Raw genomic sequence first — 20,468 nt, forward strand, 5'->3', positions numbered from 1 at the left:
TGTTAGAAATTTTGCAAAATTCGCGTTTGTGTGTGCATAGTTCATAGTTTTTACTATAAAACGTTTTTTCTATGGTGTATGCTACATATATGAGCTTTACTCGGCACGCTCTAAACTTTAGAAAATTATAACGCGAAGCTTCGCATTCACAAGGTTCTTGGTTTGATCTACAGCGCGGGTATATTTAGCAGGTGTCTTTACCACAGCTATGGGTCAACCCATGCCATACTAGGGAAATTGGGTAGGCAATACCAGTGTATTTCTGATATATATATTTAGAACACAGGACCCACATTGATAAAATTGTTTTCAACACTGAAGTGGCTATATTCTGTATAAATATCCGGGAATAATAATAATTAGCATGGTGAACCATTCTATGGTAAAAATGACTTTAGAGAGCCCATAGTTTCTAAGGTTCAGAACAAAATTTATACATTTTTCCTGTCTTTTTTTTGATTTTCAGACCGTACATTCCGAGCGTTATGTCAAAAAAATAGTACGTAAAAATCTTGTACTAATCTTAGGTAAAACTAGGAGAAAAAAAATGAAGCATGTTTTATTGTTTGATATTTTCTTACACTTAAAAATAATAAATATATTAGAAAAGAGAACATTATTTAAAATAAACAGAATTTGTCTGCAGGATATAATTTTTACACCATGATTAGAATTAAAATTACTAATTTTCGCAGGTAATTTCGCAAATGATCACGGATCACGCCAAAATTATCAAAATATAAAAATATTTAAGATTTTACACTTATGACGATCGTTTGCTTAGATTTTTCAGGTTTCCATGTGAATAACTTAAGGCAAAAATTTCAAGACTTATCGACATTTCGTTATTTTTAGTATAAGTTCCAAAAATTGGTCAAAATCCGCGAAAATTAGTATCAATAATTTAGGTGAAAAGCATGGTAAGAATTTACAGACACAAGAGAGCGAGCAAAAGAATCAGTCTTTTTAGTTAAAAAAAACTAAATCAACCATCAACCCTCCGCCGTAGTGATAAATTGTACGACAGTGGGACCTGGTTCACCGACCAACTGTTCAAGTTCTTGTTGTTGCTGCTGCATTTGCATTTGTTGCTCTTCTTCGCGTTGCTGTTGCTCCTCTTGCTTTTTCTTTTTATATTTTCTCGGTTCTCCTGTATGCAATTTCATATGTTCTAAATAAGATATTCTCCAACTTGTTCTCATCCCGCAGAAATCACACACGAATCTGCGTGTTTCATTATGAGTACCGTTAACATGCGCGCTCAAACTCGCACTCGTCTTGAACTGTTTATCACAATGCGTACATTGAAAAGAACGCTCCTCCGTGTGTGTCTTTTGATGCTTGGTTAAGAAGTCCTTTCTGTTGAATTTTTTGTCACACACCTCACACGTGTACGCCATGGGATGCTTGTGATAATGATGTACATGTTGAGCTAAACTGCTTTTAGTACTATAGGCCTTCCCACATTCCTTACAGAGATTAGTCTTTGCTGTATGTTTCGCTTTCATATGCTTCGACAAACCAAGTTGGTCACTATACGTAAAATTGCATAAATTACATCTGAAATTAAACTCAGTTACTTCATCGGAGTCTGAATCGGTATCCTCCATGTTTTCGGGAAAGCCAGCTGTGTTATTAAAAGAGTTATCACTGCTTGGTTTCAAGGTGAACGGGACAGTTGTCGTGTTTCCGAATTGTGGTCGTTGTTGATCATCGATAACAGCAGTGGCACAAAACGTCGCGTCGGATGTTTGGAGTATAAATGTAGTCGTATTTCCTGAACACAGATAAATATTCTTCACAAGATAATGGTGTATTATACAGTACCTAGAAAAAGGATGGCTTCTACGAGGAATATAATCGGTAATATATATATTATAATACTGAAAATATCAATAAGCATATCTCAAAAGAAAGAGCTTAAGGGAAGTAATCATCGCGGGAAAAAGTCTTAGCGACATTTTTTCCGCCGGACCATAATTTCGCGAATCTGGTGTTTACAAATTTTAAGTGAAAATTTTGGCAAATAGTAAGAAGAAAACAAATACTGGCCGCAATCGAAAAGACAACGGAGGTAAAATGTGCAGACAGTAAAAACACTATTTGAAAACTAAAGGTGTAATAGTGCAAACAGTGTGATTGTAATTGATGAGAATAATTAAGAAGAATAACTTTCTATATATCATTACTATATCTAAGCAGTTTATGCAGTATAAAATTTCTAAGAATCTGCCAATATTTCTTTTTCGCGAGAAAAAAATTCACGAACCGGAACGATAAATTGGTTAAAATTCTTGAATTAGCAAAAAAATCCTTCCCGCGAAAATTACCTTTTTTAAGGCACTTTATTAAATAGATTCCTTGGAGAAATGAGAGCATATGGACTCAGCTTGAGTTTTTTAGAATACGTAAAGATATTTTAATGAACGGTAAGAATATACCTGATTCGCCTTGATTATTCAAGTCAAATGGCGCAGCTTGAAGGCTGTAATAATCTGCAAATAAAAAAAAAAAATATTCAGCTACACTCTTTAATTTTATCACAAGCAGAAAAGGAGAAATTAATAATAAAAATAGAATCGCCTTTATAATTTAACTGCAACAATTCCCTGCGAATGCAGATTGTGAGATTGTGACTGGCATCACCTTCCTTACTGTTTGTGGATATTAAATGATGTAGATTACCTGTTGTGTCTGTAGTTACCCCGTGATTCTAAACGATAAAAATATGTATTATACAGAATTTGATATATGAAAAGTTTGTATTTAATTAATAATTAATTAATTAATAACTCCCAGAGTTAAAAGCTACACTCCCAGGTTTTTTTTAAAACTAAAAATAAAATTTCCCCCTAAAAATCTAAAAATACAGGAGACCAAACAGTCTTTGATACAGTAAATCAATAAAGCAATATTTAAAACAACTTAACGAGGATTAATAAGGTAACTGGAAAAGCCCACTCATTCGTAGAAACTATCAAGTCTGAAAGATAAGCGAAAATGAGTAGCCATTAGTCGCAAAGTTACGAGTTGTAATTTGTTTCTTTGCTTTGAATATGCCCTGTACACTGAAGTTATATTTTCTCTTCTATTTTTTTTCAAATATAAAACAGAAAAAAAAGAATGCAAAATTATCATGAACAAAATTTAGTACAAATATGGAAACTTTTCACCTTGCGAAATATTAGAAACATATTTTTTACCTGTGTAACACTGGCAGAAGAATTGAGATTAGCATCTAACGAAGTTACCATGTCTGCCTAAAATCACAAATAAAATATTATTATATAACAATAAAAACTTTTACACTTAAGGAACGTTAGCACGGGCTGTGTCCTCCAGTCGCTATGGCTGCTAGAATGCCTTGCGGAATCTATACTCACAGTTGGCATGTTAGATGTCTCTTCAGGTAACGTTGTTGCTAGTGAGAGTTCAACCTAAAAAGGGGACATTCAACCATTTAGTCAGTCAGCTGCAGCATTCTAAGTACTACTATTGAAGATTTTAGGCCAAAATTTTTGTTTTACTGTGTACTTTTGTGGAACTCTCCTATTAGGCAGCAGAAGCTTGAAATATTTTTGGTAAACAATAACTTTATAAAAATAAACTATGAAAAACAATAGTGAGCCAAAACTAACAGCTTTATTTACCAATTCAGTCAATACCGTACTTATTATTCCCGCCTCTCTAGCAAACCCGCCTTTATCGTATGGTACATACTATCCCTGTCTCTCCGATAATCCCCACCTGTACCGTATTTATGACAACAATATTTCAGTCACCGCTAGCAGTGTAAGTAACAAAAAAAACAATTTCGAATGCATACCCGTTAGACAAAAGTTGTGAAAGTTGCGTTATTGCATTGCATTCGACAGATTTGTCCTAAATTAATTCGTTTTTATGCTTTTCACACATAAAAATTATGTTACAGCTTTAAAAACTTGCTGAATTTCTTTTGTTAAAAAGAATACTAGCCCAATTTTCACGCTTTGTAAAAATAATCTGTCTCTTAATATCCCCGCCTCTCTAATATTCCCTCTACTGTAGTAAATTTACCTTTGTTTCTATGGTTGAAATGGTAATTCCGTAGCAGAAACAATTGAGTAAATACGATATATGTAAAAACTTTTTTGAGAGATATTGATATCTAATACCCAACTTTATAAAAATATTAAATTTAGTTCCACATTTCATGCGAAGCGGCCAGATACCACATGAAATTCGACCTTTTAAACAATCTAACCTGTTGTGCAACTGGTTCATTTTCTTGACTTGTGTCAGTTTTATTTGCTGCTTCATTGGCCTCCTTTGAAAAGAAGGTTTTCACATATTAGCTGAAGACACACTAAAGGCGTCACACATAATATTGCTATCGCCAAATTCCAGAAAGGCTTTAATAAAATAAACAAGTAAAGGTAATTTCGGTGCTATGCTAAAAAGTTCGGCTTATTTAACAACAATAAGTGTTTTTTCTTCTTTAAATTAATAAGAACAGACATTTACATTCTACTCATATGGCAGCTTAAAAAAATTATATGCACTGAGGAAAACAAAGCAAACCTCTTCTAACAACGTTACATCATTGTTGGAGATTGGTTGTGAAGCAGGTTCCGTTTTCGCCTGAAAAATAGACAGAACAGGGTTAGAAAATGCACACAAACAAAAGCTATAATTAACATAACTCTTCCTACCTTAACTTTTGTCACTTTCTTTTTCCCTCTCTTTTTGACTCTCCTGTCATCTTTTTCAACTATCATATTCTGCCTGGCATCTTTTACAACATTCAATTCTTTTGTTGCATTCTATAAAGAAATGACAATGTTAGGAAATAACTAAAAAATAAGACCATCATATTACAATAGCAGCGACTAATAAAATTCTTGTATTCTTATATTGTATTTCAAATAGTACATGATTTTTCTTCCATATAATAATGGGCATAGACTACGCTTGAAAATAAATGAACGGCTAATACTTGTGAAGATTTTATGCACAGATCTAAGTATTTCTCTTTCCATGAAAGCCTTTCCTCCTGAGATCTTTGAATTTCCAATTTCAAGTTCCAAACGGTCTAGAAAAACATAAAAACATTACATAGACCGTTACCATCAAACTTTTAAGCTTTCTTTTTATGACAACACCTGCTTAAAATTTCTTTACTGGTAAAATCAGGTACAATACTAGGAAAAATATTGCCCCAATGTGAAAACATTAGCAAACCTCTTTATGTTTTAAAGTTTCCTTTTGAAAGTTTCTTTCCAGATTTTGTTTATCAACTTGAGTTTGGTTTAATTCTTGTGTCAACTAAAGAAGAATATTACACATAATTTAGTTTGCAAGTCCTGGCCAGCTCCAAATGAGCATAAAGCTGGAACATGAAACAAGAAGCAAAAAGTTTAAAAAGCGAAACAAAGTTATTTTGTGTCAATTTAAGGATCCACCAAAATTTCAAAGAAATATAAGAATCTGTATCATCAATTTTAGCTTATTGCTATTATGATGCCCAGACTGGTACTTAGACTTGCTGATGCTCTATTACACAGCTACCTGAAGTTAAAAAAACTAAATATTGCAAAAGTTTTAATTCTGCAACTGCACTCCAAGACAGTGGATTGCAGAATTAAATTCAGCAGAGCAAAATTTGAAGTACTGCCTGAAAATGAATATCCCCAAAATAATGTGATGGGGTATGAACCTTCCCTCACCCCCACCCCCTTTGGAAAAAAAAGGTCACCCTCTATATAGGCATTCTCCACCTTAAAGAGAGTTCCCTTCGTTTTTTGGGTAATATTTTTACTACCGCAAAATTTTCGCAAGCTGTCTCTTAAGATATTAATAATACATTTAGTCAAAAAAAGAATTTCTCTATAATACATTGCAATCACATAAGTACAAGAGCAATTACATAATTAATTTTGCATACCTGCTGAACCCGCATTTGTAACTCATGATTTTCTGTCTTCAGCCCATCACACTCCTCTCTTAGATTCGTATAGTTTGACAAAAACTGCTCTGCATCCTGTAAATACAGTTATGCAGAAAAATTTGTAAAATGTCTAATAGTTTTTCAAAAAAACACAAATAGAAAGCCAACCTATACCAACTTCTATATATAACTTTTTTATATAACCATGATTCCAATATTTTCCTCTTAATACAAAAAAAGGTTAGGGACATTTTAAGGACAATTACATTCTGTGAGTTACCCAGATGTAAATTAGTTATACTCCCATCAAATGTTCACAAGACAAAACAGTTGAGTAAGTCAATTCAAACACATGTTCTCACTCACATATTTTAAACACTTTTATCTTTATTTTTATTCATGTTCTTCTGCATGATTGAAACTCTAATAAAATCTGTTATACACAACTACACAACTACCTGTTCTTAAATAATTTGTGATTTGGTACCCTCCTAACCAGTACTTAACAAACTTTACTACGGATTACAAATCAAGTACTGAATGGTAGTAGCTATTGTTATTATTACAATACTCTAAAAATATGATTAGCTATAATTCGGTTTTTAAGGTTCTCCTTAAGCCATTTATACTTGAAAGTTGTTGGTTTTTTTCACTAGGAGTTTAGGTTTTCAGCATTAGATTATACAGTTTGCAAAAATTTAATGACTGTATATATGAAAACTCTTTGCAGGATCAGTTTCAAAAATAGTGTGACATTTTCTGAAAGTGCCAAAAATGAGCATTTTTAGAGTTTCAGCATCAAATGGAACACATCTTGCCTTATTTACTTAAAATTTTAGTATGTTGGTCTTATGGTGGTTACCACCCTCAAATGACATTTTGATTTCAAAAAAACGTGGTAATTTTGAGGTTACCATCAATAATATAGGTCTTCCTTGTGATAGCAAATACTTGAGAAATAGTGGGGCTACCAAATTGAATTTTTTTTCATGTAAACTAGATAGCCCGAAGTCCTACATTATCCAAAAAGTGCAAAAAATTTTACCATATATGTGCTGTTTTCGAGGTTACAATCTACTGAAAAAAATTTAGAGTTATTTTGATATTAGTGATTCAAGATATTTTTCTCATAAATATGTACAAAACATGTACTTAAAATATCTTTTGGAGCATTTCACGTGCTGTTTAAGGAAATATGTTGATTTTGAGGTTACCCACGGTACAATTCTGTGTTTAAATAAGATAAAACGGAAAAATCTGTGAACTATGTGTAATCTTGAAACATTGCTTCACTACAAGTTGTATAAAATTAATGACATTGTTCAGTGATTTGAAAATTAAGATAAGTGTAGTATTTATGAGGTTACCATTACTTTTGAAGTTATCAGCTCATGCAAGTGCTAGTACTACATGTATATACAGTACTTTTTCATTCCATTGTAACCTCAGCTTGAACACAAATGTTGAATTCAATTATATCAGTTGGAAAGCATTAGATTCATACTGTTTATTAATTTAATTTGGCCTCACAAACTCACACTTTAAAATATAGTTTTAAATGCAACATCTAGTAGGTAATCTCACAGAAAACACATTTTGATAAAATGGTAACCTGATATTTCGTGGAACTAGTGAATATTAGTTTGATACTATAAAATGTTATATTACATAAAAGTTATACCTGAAACATTATAATGATAATTTTGCAAAATAGTAGCATATCTTGTAGAAACATTTCTACATATAACAGAAACCTTAAAATATCAACTTAAATGCATCTCTTAATTTTCTTCACAATTTTCCATACGTATAGACATAATACCATTAAAAGCAATAAATCTGATTCTCTATGCTCTGCATTACCTCATTGAGGAATGAAAAAAATCATTAAATTTGGTAACCTCAATATAGTCACACACTTTACAAATTCAATTATTCAAAGATTGAGTTGGGTTGCTTACCAATTTAGTCACCACTGTACCAAGTTTTATTAAAGTAACCCCAGGGAATCCTTAGATATAAGGCTTTAAAGAGGGTAACCTCATTTTGGTAAAATTTACCACATCACATTTTCGAGTATATCTTGAAAACTAAATAACCTCAAAATGTGCTTCCTTTTTTCAAAGTTGCCCATTTTTATACACCAAATGTACCTACCTTTCGTTAACAGTAAGCTCAAAATTACATTTTGTAGAGAATGACAAATGATGACATGTTGAAATGTCACAAAACCCCCCTTTGTGTTTGAAACTGATCGCAGCTGTGGTCCATGAGCACTGTAGATCACTTGTAATTGATCCTCTGGTAATGGTTATTTTGTTATGACAGTCATACAAACGATTTTTGGCAAAATGGGATCCACAATTTTAACATTTTCTTTGTAGAATGGTTTGTAAAGACGATATTTTGATTCACAAATTGCAACCTGTTGTTTCAAAATTGGTTTTCAAGTTAGACAGAATTTATTTTTGGTATTTTTAACTGGGATTCTTTGGTCTGTGAATGTCACAAAACCAATTATAGTAAAGTATTTTTCAGCGTACAAATACAGTTTCAGGGAAAAAGGGTCATTCGCAGGGTTCTGACAGGGCTCTTCGTAAATAAGGATGGAATTCTTTCTTGAAATCTTCATTTTTTAATTTTAGATGGTTTTTTGCTAATTTAACTTTCCTTTAATTTATAAATTTTTGTTTACATTAAGAACTAAAATTTTCAGTGGAAAATGTTTTGGCGGAAAAACTTTCAGACACTTTTTATTTCAGCGGAAAAATTTTCGGACAAGATTTATAAAGTCGAAAAATGTATATATGGGTAAGTGAACGAATTACGAATTACAGTAATGATTACGGAAAATGACACAAAGAAGGCTAAAAGCATTTATAGTGTACATATATTCAATCAAGATCTAAAAAAGGCCTTCAGGATCTAATTTTATAGATAGAGCCTCAGCCAAATGTGAAAATAACGGAAATAGTAAGTTTGAAAACTGCTTTTTTTATTAATTTTCTGATTACCTTATATATATTTCTATGCACTGGTCCCTTTTTAAAAAAATTAGAAAAAACAAAATTTTCTGACAAAAAAACTTTTGGCAGACACAAATTTTGGATGGAAAAATTTTCGGACAAAAAAAACACTTTTTGTTTCTAATGTAATCAAAGTCTGTTTTTCACTCAACCAAACTTGACATTCCCAGTGGGAGAATGGATAGTCTTAAAATGGAAAACACATTTAAAACCAGGATGTCCTGTTTCTAAAGAGGAAATTTCTAATCAGGCTAAAATACCATGTCATGCAATGTTTCTGGTTAACGGAAAAGGGATGACAAGAACAATGAAATCACATAATTAGACGTTTCACATTATAGTCTGTATATGTTCAATAGTCCTTATAGCTCACTCCTCTTCTTAAAATAAAAAAAACCCCTCTATTTAATCAAAACACTTCTCTTCTACCTTTTAAAATCTTCTTTTCCAATGTGTGAACTCTTCCCTTCCACCACCTTAAAAAATTCACAAAACCCAATTCTTTTGCCATTTATTGTGTCGATTAATAACTACTGAATTGAGCTGAATTAATTTGCGATGTAGTTTTATTCAGGCCACATACTTCATAGGACCTGCTACAATGAAAACAGTTGGTAAAATGAGACACAGTTAGTATACAGACCATGGGTGCAAACTTGCAGATCAGATTTTTCAATTTTGAATGTGAATTTAATAAGATTTTGACTGTAGGTATTATGGATATTTTTTATTTTCTGTACAAATAATTAGTTGCACAGTATGAAAATTTACTATGTTGTAAGAAGAAACATTGTTATTTTAAACATTGTTAACAGAAACCGCCCGCACTTTACCGAACTCGCTTAAACTCGCCTGGAACATTCCCGAAATACAATTCCCTTGTGTAACATACCATGCGGACGATAGTTGGAAAAAGGTGCTTGAAGATAAAGGAGTTAATAAAGTTTATATATAAGTTATTTATCAAGTATATCTTTTTATAAACTATCAAAAACAGTTCTTTTAAGAACTTCGCTACCGTACAGTAAGTTTATTTTAATTTTTACAGTTTTTCCAATCATTAGTGCCTGCTTTTGTTCGGGTTATGCAGGTTTATTCGGGAAATACTTGGTTTTTTTCAAAACGCCAACCTCACCCAAAACGCCCGCACTTTTTACACGGTGTATGTGGCTTATCAACAACCTTGTACAGAAACTGTGAACTTGTGTATCGTTTGAATATATAGTACGGTTTTTTTAATTGTTAATAAGGAGAATTTTTAAAATTTTTATGAAGAAGGAGAAGTGAGCCACAGCGTCAATCATATTATAGGACCTTTTCGAGCATCTAGGCCTGATTTAAACTAATTTCTGACAAATAAGGGGCCGTCGACAAACAGTTTTCATCTCCGTTAACTGCAAATTGGTCGTTAGGGAGGGAGGGGGTAATGCATTGTCCGTTAAAAATATAAAAATGGAGACGAATTTCACTTTCTCATATTTTTTGTTTCTTTTAGGGAAAATGAAAAATATTCAACAAATTAGAAAATGTTTCCACAGTAAAAATCTGCCATAATCTAGAATTGTTTGTTAAAAAAATGTATCTCAGGTTCGTGAAAGCCTCCACAAAGATCGTTCCGTAAAGCGCGGAGGGGGGCAAAATTCTATTTAACAGCAAATTTGATAGATAGATAGATAGATAGATAGATAGATAGATAGATAGATAGATAGATAGATAGATAGATAGATAGATAGATAGATAGATAGATAGATAGATAGATAGATAGATAGATAGATAGATAGATAGATAGATAGATAGATAGATAGATAGATAGATAGATAGATAGATAGATAGATAGATAGATAGATAGATAGATAGATAGATAGATAGATAGATAGATAGATAGATAGATAGATAGATAGATAGATAGATAGATAGATAGATAGATAGATAGATAGATAGATAGATAGATAGATAGATAGATAGATAGATAGATAGATAGATAGATAGATAGATAGATAGATAGATAGATAGATAGATAGATAGATAGATAGATAGATAGATAGATAGATAGATAGATAGATAGATAGATAGATAGATAGATAGATAGATAGATAGATAGATAGATAGATAGATAGATAGATAGATGTGCATATTTTACATGGCTAGCCTCACAAATATCGAGGGATATACCCTGTCTATTATTTCCAGGAGGGGCCATGGCGTTGATGGAGAGTCCTAGAGTATTTAATGCTCATTTTGAGCTACGCAGACCCATTTTGAGCTACACAGACCCAATTAGGCAACTCCCGGCAACATCCAACGACCCACACAGTGTGCCATCTTCCCAATTTCCCTCACATGGCTTTGGTTAACCCAGGGCTATGGTAACATTCACTCGCCCATTTTGAATCGTCATCAAGAGGAATCGAGCCCCGGTCCCCCTCACAGAGTACAAGAGCTATAACAACTAATCTACGGCGCTCTCTGTTGCTGTTAACAGAGAAGAAAACTAACGTAGGGGAAGTGGGCTAGCCGTTAAGGGGCTGGGGGGAGGGTGGGTCTGAGTCTAACGGAGACGAAAACTGTTTGTTGACGGCCCCTAAATCTGGAGTTTTTTTCTTTAGAATAGCTACTAAAAATCTTTTTGTTTTTAAGAAAACTTGTTTAAAACTCATTGAATTTAATTGAGGTAGGATATGGATAGCTAACTATTTATATAAGTCAGCAATGTTACTTCATAAAAAAAAAAAAGTAAGAAGTAAACACTTACAAAGAGGGATTTGTCGACGTCCTGGTTTTCGTTGGCTATTGCGTTATTCGTGTCCATTCTGTATAAATAATTTTGTTTTCGATGGTAATCTAGGCAAAATAGATCTCCTTTTTTTGTTTTAACAAAAATCTAAAAAATGGACAAGACAGTAAAACGACATATGACAGTCAACAAAACAAGTGCTTTTTATACAAAAATTCGCAAATCAGGCGCCTTGTCTCTGCCATTTTGAATATTTTATCACGGAACGGTCCGTAAGCGGGGGCGAAATAGCCAGAAGACCCCAGCGTGCTTTTTTACCACCGGGAATTCAAGGAAACAGATGGGGAAATAATCGTGGTAATTAATTTTAATATCCCCAACGAAAGTTTATTTAACCAGGTTAATGGTTCAAAGTATCACGGTCGATGGTAATTAGAAGTATCTTTACCGATCGGAAATATAACTTGATGATGTGGAGTACTTTAAGGGTCGAATTTTTGAGCTGTTGATCTTCAACTTGAAATCCTTACTCTTTACTTTCGCGATTTATTAACAATTTATTTCCAAAACTTTTTGAAAACCTGAGTTGCAAATATAAAAGATTAGAAAGATTTATAAAACGCTTAAATACTTTACAAAAATAACGCATACAAACGTGGTACTTCACCCTTGTCCCAAAGATTTTTTGTTTTTTTGATATGGAAAAGACAGCGAAGGTGGTGATACTTATATCGGCAGATGCAACATCTACTAATATAAACGCAACAAGCAAGAAGGTGTGGACGCGTGTATTTCACTACATGAAATTATTCAAACATGAATTACCAAACTATACACCAAGCCACTAAACGTACCTGTTTGTGCTAGAGTACAACATTTTCAGTTCCTTAATAACTAATAGGAACAGTCATTGAAAAAAAATCCCAGGATCGGTAGCCTTTTAATATGAGGATGAAACTTTTATGCGATGAAACTTTTATGCCCTGGGATCGATGTTAAAAAAATTCGCACCACCTTATGCATCATAATTTCTCGTATTATTTGAATGTGAATAAAAAAAAACATCTTCGTACGTAAGGAAAATTAACAAACATTTATGCACCATACACCTGATAACCAAGTCAGATTTTCAACTTTAAACCGAACAGATGATAACCAGGTCAAATGTTCAACCAAAAAAACGTTCGAATCGAACGTTTTTTTGGTTGAACATTTGGACTTCAAAGATATTTCGTTAATAATATGTATAGAAAAACTGGAGTAAATAAAATAAAAATATTTTCAACGCTTTTCTTAAAATCACAAAAACAAACTAATATTAACGATGCGCCAGTATTTTCGATAGCTCCTTCGATTCTTTTTTTTTACTTTAATTTTAGAGACTGTATAAGGGAATAAACTGTTGCAAGAACTTGGGGGGAAACAAGTCGAATAATGATTACGAACATATTCCTTTTTTTCTAGATATTAGTTATAAGGAGGTCGTGGCATCAGATAACTATCGAGCAACATCGTGAAAACGTCGAAAAAAAGACGTGGTCTTACGACGTTCTAGCGACAATAGAGTAAGTTTTGCAATTTAACCTGAACACATAGAAATAAGGTTGTCGAATTCTTGCCGCTTGACTCGTTTCACATTCGATTTTACTCTACATAAACAACAAAAATAAGTTTTTAAAAGCAGTGTGAGTCAATTGAACCTCGAAGAGGTCATCTTTCTACGGTGTACGCATGCTAGTCGACACCACCGGGACGGTGGTGTCGACTATAGATAGGTTTCACTGTGTAGTACGCCATGCAGCCTTTATCCAGCAGAGATACTTCAAATTTACAAGAAAGCTACCACAATTTCAACTGTTAAATAGGTTGGTAAGACGCTCTGATCCAGACAAGACATTCTCTGAAATTAGGAGCTAGACAACCAAAACGATCTACATTATAGTCCAACCTTGTCCTAAGGTCATTTTGTCTCCCGCTGGTCCAGCGCTTATTATTCACATGTCCTGGCATTGAGGTTTCATTATAGTCCTTTGTCTTGTCTTTTGTCTCGAAGTTTTAGATATTTACCATGATCCAAGATGTTATACATAAAGTCACAGGATCGCTCCCCTCTACACGAATAAACTTGTTTAAAAGGAGTTTGGTCTCTATCAAACGAACGGGTTATTCACGTCCACAAAATCCAGGCATCGCTAAGAAAGAAAAGAAAACGTTGGGCACTTGCGTTTTTCCATTAGTCTGGACGAGAAACGTAGTTTAAACAATCAACCTGAACATAGAGAGCTCATGGGTTTATGTTAGCTTTGGAGTTCCTCCAATTTTAGCTTAAAGCTTTTTTCAGAATGTAATATTGGTCTAGGTATCAAATTGGTTCAAAAATTAGGCAACCTGTTACTAGACTTTCATCATCGGCCGGAAATTACTTTTTCTTCACTCAGCAACCATTCCAGTTGTGTTGTGACAAAAGAGTCTCATATCAGTATTTAAAGAGTATTGAGAGAAGAAAACATATGTGTATGTTGAGTGTACTGCTGACAAGCAAAGGGGGAAAGTAGGTTTTGTTATGCCAGTGTGCGATACCGTTAGAAAAATTAGGACTGGCATCAGCTAAGCCACTCAGCGGCAAAAAAGTCCCTCACCCTTCTTAACAATCTTGCATTGCTCCCAAAATTAGGAAGCACAAAGAAACAACGCGGTTGGATCACAGCAATTGGTCGTTACATCAGACTAGATCAACAAGATTTGACAACCTTGATGTCCAATCTTGTTGTTTAATATGCCTAGATAACACATTTATAAAAAAAATATATCTTCTTTCTTAGTCAAGTACGACGTCATAAGCTTGTCATGTCATGCTACAATCTCGCTCCCAGGGCTTTGTTAGGAGAAATAAAGCTCTGGGATCGAGGTTGGTCATGCTGACGAGACATACATTTTCCAAGGGGCGTCAAAAGCGAGTTTTTGGAAATAGACAAAAACTTCGTCTAAAATTACGTATGCTATAGCGCTAGTTTCGCAGTTGGACGTTGAAAGAACCTTAATGCTATACTCTTGAAAGGGACAGATTTTTTAGAAAAGAAAAAATTTTCAAGCGCATGCTTCAGGAAATCACATAAGCATTTCGCTGTAATTTTTCGTTTAGTGGAAAACCGGCTTTGAAGATACATAACACATATCGTTTTAGGTTATCGTGTAGGGGAAAATTATTTTCCGAAAAACAACGATGTTGCCGCCGCCCCCCGCGCGCAATTTTTCGTTATGTCGTTTTTGCTACAAGATTATTTTCAAATCTCGTTGTTCCCAGCCCTCTTGTTTACAAATAACCAGACATGGCGGAATAATCGTGAAGCAAAGAAAAGATGGCAGGATTTCTAAGCAGCATAGAGCACAGCATTTTGCAATAAATTAGCTAGCTATATATAAAAATATTTCCAACCTGCAGTCTTTAGCCATTGTTTGAAGTCGGTACACAACATTAAATGGTTAAAAATCTGCTGTCAGTAGCTAGCTATAGGGTGAAAAATGCTAGTTTTAGCTACGATGTCCAGGTTACGTGCAGGGTGGCCACTCGTCCTTGAAAACCTTGAATGTTCTTGAATGTTCTTGAATTTTATTTGGTCTTGAATTGTTCTTGAAATAGTATGTTTTCCACCCTTGGTTCTTGAATGTTCTTGAGTTTTTACAATTCTATGAAAAATCTTTTTAGAATAGTAAAAAAATGTCTAGTAAAAAAAGTACCAGAATGCATGGAAAAAGTATTTTTAATGAAAGTTGGTTGAGCGATGAACAGTTTAAAATATGGTTGAAAAGGGGACCAGATAAACACAAAGCATTGTGTAGACTTTGTAACACAGTGATAGACATAACTATAATGGGAAAAAGTGCTTTAGCATCGCATTCTAAGGGCAACAAGCATCAAGTGAATGTGAAAAACTATAGTCCAGTTTCTGGTCTGTTCTTCAAAAGTAACCCTCCAAAGCCATCATCAAGCAAAGACGCCTCCCCCGCCACTAACAAGATTGATTTAATGATGAGTACATTAGCAGTTTCCCATGCTGAAATTCGTTGGGCTCTGAAAGTACTAACATCACATCATTCATTTCGTTCTTGCTTGAATTTGAACCAGCTATTTTGTGTGATGTTCCCTGACAGTGACATAGCAAAGTCATTCCAGTTATCAAAAACGAAATGTGCGTACTACATCGTACATGGATTAGCCCCATATTTCATGGAAATCTTGCTCCAAGAAATTAAAAATTCGCCAACCTATTCCACACTTTTTGACGAAAGTTTGAATCATTATAAACAGGAAGAACAAATGGACGTTCAGATTCGTTTCTGGAATGAAAATCTCTATGAAGTCCAGACACGTTACCTAACCTCAAGGTTTTTCAGGCGCCCAAATGCAGATAACATCTTGCACGAGATTCTTCAAGCAACTGATGCGTTACCCCAGAAATCAATGGTCATGCTTTCCATGGACGGACCAAACACTAATTGGAAAGTTTATGAAAATTTAAAATCGCATCGTACTGAGAAAGAATATCCCCAAATTATTGATGTTGGTTCGTGTGGATTACACGTGGTGCACGGAGCCTTTCAGACTGGCGTAAAAGCAACTGGCTGGAAATTGGAAAAGGTTTTAAAGGCCATTTGGAAGCTGTTCAATGATTCCCCAGCTCGAAGAGATCTATATATTCAGTTAAGCAAATCAGATGTTTTTCCAATAATGTTTTGCCAGACACGCTGGGTTGAGGATGAACCTGTTGCCATCCGAGCAAAGGAAGTTTGGGAAAATGTTGTGAATGTCATAAAGCATTATCAAACCTTATGCAAATCAAAACAACCAAGCAAAAACAGTTCGTATGACACCTTGGTCACCCACCACACTGACATGTTTATGCAAGTAAAGTTACAATTCTTTGTTGATGTAGCCAGCATGATGTCTTCGTATCTGAAGCAATTCCAGACGGATAATCCAATGATGCCATTTGTTTCGGAAATATTAGAAAATATTATCCGTCGGTTAATGAAGATTTTCATTCGGAAAACCGTTATTGATGAAGCTGATTCAGCTTATTCTTTAATTAAAATTGATTTGCAGAAACGAGAGAATCATTTACCACCGGAATTAGTCAAGTTACCAACTGCCACCAAAACCTTGCTTTCGTCCCTTCAAGCCAGTTTGACAAAGAAGTTGAAGTTTAAAGGAGAATGTGCTGCACTTATTAAAGGTATTATTGAAAAGCTACAAGAACGATCGCCATTGAAACACCTTTTTGTTCGATCTTTGTCTAGTCTTGTTCCAAAGAATATGATTGAAAGTAAAAACTGTCTACTTAAGTTTGAAAAGGTCGTGGACAAGTTTTACACAACAAATCACATCAATTCAAAAGAAGCAGATAATGCCAAGTTGCAGTTGGAGGAGTTCATCTCACGCACAGCTAAGACTCATAAAGATAAGTTTCTTGGCTTTAGCCTTTCTGATAATCCTTTGGATCATTTTTACCGTGAGTATTTAAACGGTTCTGATAAATACAAAGATTTATGGAAAGTCATGGTGATGGTCTTCACTATTTCACATGGACAAAGCCAGATCGAGAGAGGATTCAGCATCAACAAAGAAGTCACTATCGAAAATCTTAAAAACAAGTCACTATGTGCTCAGCGGTTGGTATATGATGCCTTAAAGTGTTGCAAGAAAGATGTGCATGATATTGAAATCACTGCCAAAATGGTTACATCATGTAAAACAGCCCGTTCTAGGTATGTATTTGCCCTTGAAGAAGTAAAAAAATCAAAAGAAAATGAAGCAGCGAATAACAAGAGAAAGATAATAGCATATGAGATTGATAGTGTGAAACGCAAACGAATGGAGGTAGATACATGTATTCGATCATTGAACAAAGATATGAACAACTGTCTTGATGAGGGCGAGGTTAGCCATGACATTGCTATGTTTCTGAAAGCAAATGCATTCAGAAAAGCCATTACAGAGAAAAAAGTGACAATGGTGGATTTAGATGAGGCTATTAAAAAACTGGAGGAAGATCTCAAAAACTAATAACCTCTATAATACTCGTAGTTTGTTGACATTAGTTTATTTCAAGATATATGGATTATTTATTAGCTTCATATTAGCGTCATTTTGTCTGGTTCATTTTCTAATTTGAAGATCTTCTTATACAATACAATATATGTTCTATTTTTAATTGAGAATTAAAGTTTTATAAAACACAAGAAATAGAATCCTTTGGACCGTTTCCATAATACTGGATAAATAGATTTTAGAAACAAGAAGAGAAGAACACTATTTATTGAACTTTGTTATTTTTGTGACTTTTATATTCTGTTATTTTTAGTTTTACACTTTTGTTACTATATAATTCTAGCTTTCTGATAAGTATTTATAAACTTGTACACAAAGTAGCTATGTACTCCTAAAAGAATGATTTCTGGAACGATATCAACTTTATTATCAAGGTTTCTACATGTCTACACTCTTTTATTTTGTTCAAATTATCACAGATTATGCTATATTGATGTATAAAGTCAGTGAATTGATCAAGATATTAGCTTTTGTTGAAGTTGTTAAAAATTATTTTTGTCCTTGAAAACCAATATTTTGTTCTTGAATTGTTCTTGATTAGTTCTTGGATTTTTTTTTAATTTTGAGTGGCCACCCTGACGTGTGAAACGGTGAGCAAGAAACTAGAAGATGTATAGCTATAGCTACATATATTACAGAACCCGCATTATTAGCACCTGTCTCAACGCAAAAGTTTTAACACTCAAAAGGCCGAATTTTGTCTTAATATAATACAGCAAATGAAACATAAGAGTATGTAGTAAGGGAAGAAATAAAGGACAGCTACAAATTTGGCTATGGTAGTCTGTTTAGGCCATATATCTCTCCTTAGGCTTTTAACATCGATTTTTTAAGTTACAAAAATTCCATCAAACCTACCTCGAGAAGAGTCAAAAATCGATTTTTTCAAAAAAACGTCTTTTCGACGTTCTATTTTCAACACCCCCTCCCTCTAGCAGAAGCATCACACTAATTTTCAATATTTCAGGTAGACCACTCCTTAGATTCCTTAAATAACCTTAGAAAAAGAAAATCTCCTTAAAAGTACTTATATATATATACCTAAAAAATTGAAATTTTAGCTAATCTCCTAATTTCTTATTTTTTTTTATTGTAACTTTTTTGGAAATGCGTTCATGGATTGTTCATCAACAGTAAAATAAGACATATTTCTCTGTTATCTGAAATCCTATATTTTCTATGTTTATTGTATAATGCGTAAAATTTTCTTATCATAGAACATAGTATGTAACATTAAAGATATAGAACTAAAATTGGATATCTCCTTAATTATCCTGATTTTTTTATTTTTTTGTTCTTGCTTGCAACAAAATATCCTTAAAAAATGTCAATTTGTCTCCTTAATTATCCTTACTCTTGTTCTCATTTTATTAGTGGTCACCCTGTATTTCCCAAATGCAAATATGCCATTTTCCAGCATCTTTTGCATTCCATATGTTTAGTCGTGCAAAGCGTAAAGCCTCCATCCGGCCTTGGCGCACCAACTAACTGTAAAAATAATCAAAGCAAATAAGATATCCTATCCCATACAAAGTTGGCATGTATTGGGCACTTCGCAAAACTGAATTGTTTTTATAAAGACCATTGACGGTAGTGATGATTGACATTTTGCTTAATTGGCAAATCACATTCGTGCTACATCCACCATTTTTAAAATTTTGCAGGGTGAAAACAAACCTAATTCGTAGGGCAAAAAATGCTAAAAAATGTAAAAATGGAAGAATAATAAGCTAACGAAAGGTAACCACAAAAACCATCTGTCTGGAAATGATGATTAGCTATCTAGATTTTGCTCCAAAAAATTATCTGTGCTTAAACTTCCTAACATTGTTCTAAAACTCCAAAATGTGTCTAGCTTTGCACTCTCTTCACCAAAAATACAGAAACTTTTCACCTCCATAAAAATTGTTAGGACGTCAAACCGAATCGCTGAATGGAGTCGGAGGTACCACAGAGTCTATCGTGCTTCAAAGTATATTCTGCAGATTATCTTCTTCGTAGTGCCTACCTGGTAGGCTGTGTGTTGTGATGAGTTTGTTTATGTACTATATCTAGCTATTTTATAATGCTGATTGTATATTTTCCAAGAAACAAGTGTTTTATTGATATTTGATTACTTCTTTTTGAAAAGGAAAATTAATATTTTGATAAACGTCATGGTCAAAACCCCCTCCCCTCAAAACGTCGAAATGACGGTTTTTTTGAAAAAATCGATTTTTGACTCTTCCCTTATATGATCTAAATATATATATATTTAGTACTATATTTGTGACGAGGGTGCCGAGTCACCGGAAACGCCACAAAATCCACTGGGGACTTCTGGCGTTTTAAAAAAAACCTAAAAGTTTTGCCCGGAGAACCGGAATCAACCCCAAAACAATATTTTTTAAACATTTATTACCATGATGTATAATTTATTCTTTTAATGTCGAGCAGTGGTAGTGGATGTTAGACTTGAGTCTCTGGTTATGACGGAGGGTTAGTAAACGAAATAAGAATGCATATATTTATGTTAACATAAATGTCTGTCTTCTCTGTGTATTAACGAAGTCCGTAGATACTTTACAGTACAGATATTGCTTAATAGTCTATTCCTAGCCTATTTTGCCATTCCAAAGACTTTTGCTGTAATACTTTCTAGTTTTGCAAAGCAAAATAATTGAAAGTTTGCTA

At 33.7% G+C, this 20,468-nt stretch overlaps 2 protein-coding genes across 3 annotated transcripts in view; one reads left to right on the forward strand and one right to left on the reverse strand.

Moving 5' to 3' along the window:
* Positions 1–963: 963 nt before the first annotated feature.
* LOC130656838 (zinc finger protein 675-like) lies at positions 964–11,917 on the reverse strand. Of its 2 annotated transcripts, none has more exons than XM_057459780.1 (12): positions 11,705–11,917; positions 5,924–6,019; positions 5,221–5,304; positions 4,976–5,071; positions 4,692–4,802; positions 4,561–4,620; positions 4,244–4,306; positions 3,384–3,437; positions 3,204–3,260; positions 2,686–2,713; positions 2,451–2,495; positions 964–1,777 (listed from the first exon to the last, which is right to left on the reverse strand). In XM_057459780.1, exons 1-12 carry the CDS (start codon positions 11,759–11,761, stop codon positions 993–995), a joined length of 1,536 nt encoding a protein of 511 aa, XP_057315763.1. In that variant the 5' UTR covers positions 11,762–11,917; the 3' UTR covers positions 964–992. The 2 variants fall into 2 exon arrangements, with proteins under 2 accessions (XP_057315763.1, XP_057315762.1); XM_057459779.1 differs by having other exon boundaries at positions 2,442–2,495; positions 11,705–11,916.
* Positions 8,169–20,468, forward strand: part of LOC130656840 (proteasome subunit alpha type-6-like) — a 69,977-nt gene continuing 57,677 nt past the window's right edge. Inside the window, exon 1 of the mRNA XM_057459782.1 lies at positions 8,169–8,173. The gene's annotated coding sequence lies outside the window, so the exon portion shown is untranslated. The remainder of the gene's footprint in view (positions 8,174–20,468) is intronic.

Source organism: Hydractinia symbiolongicarpus, chromosome 9 (genome assembly GCF_029227915.1).
Source record: "Hydractinia symbiolongicarpus strain clone_291-10 chromosome 9, HSymV2.1, whole genome shotgun sequence".
Classification (NCBI taxonomy): domain Eukaryota; kingdom Metazoa; phylum Cnidaria; class Hydrozoa; order Anthoathecata; family Hydractiniidae; genus Hydractinia; species Hydractinia symbiolongicarpus.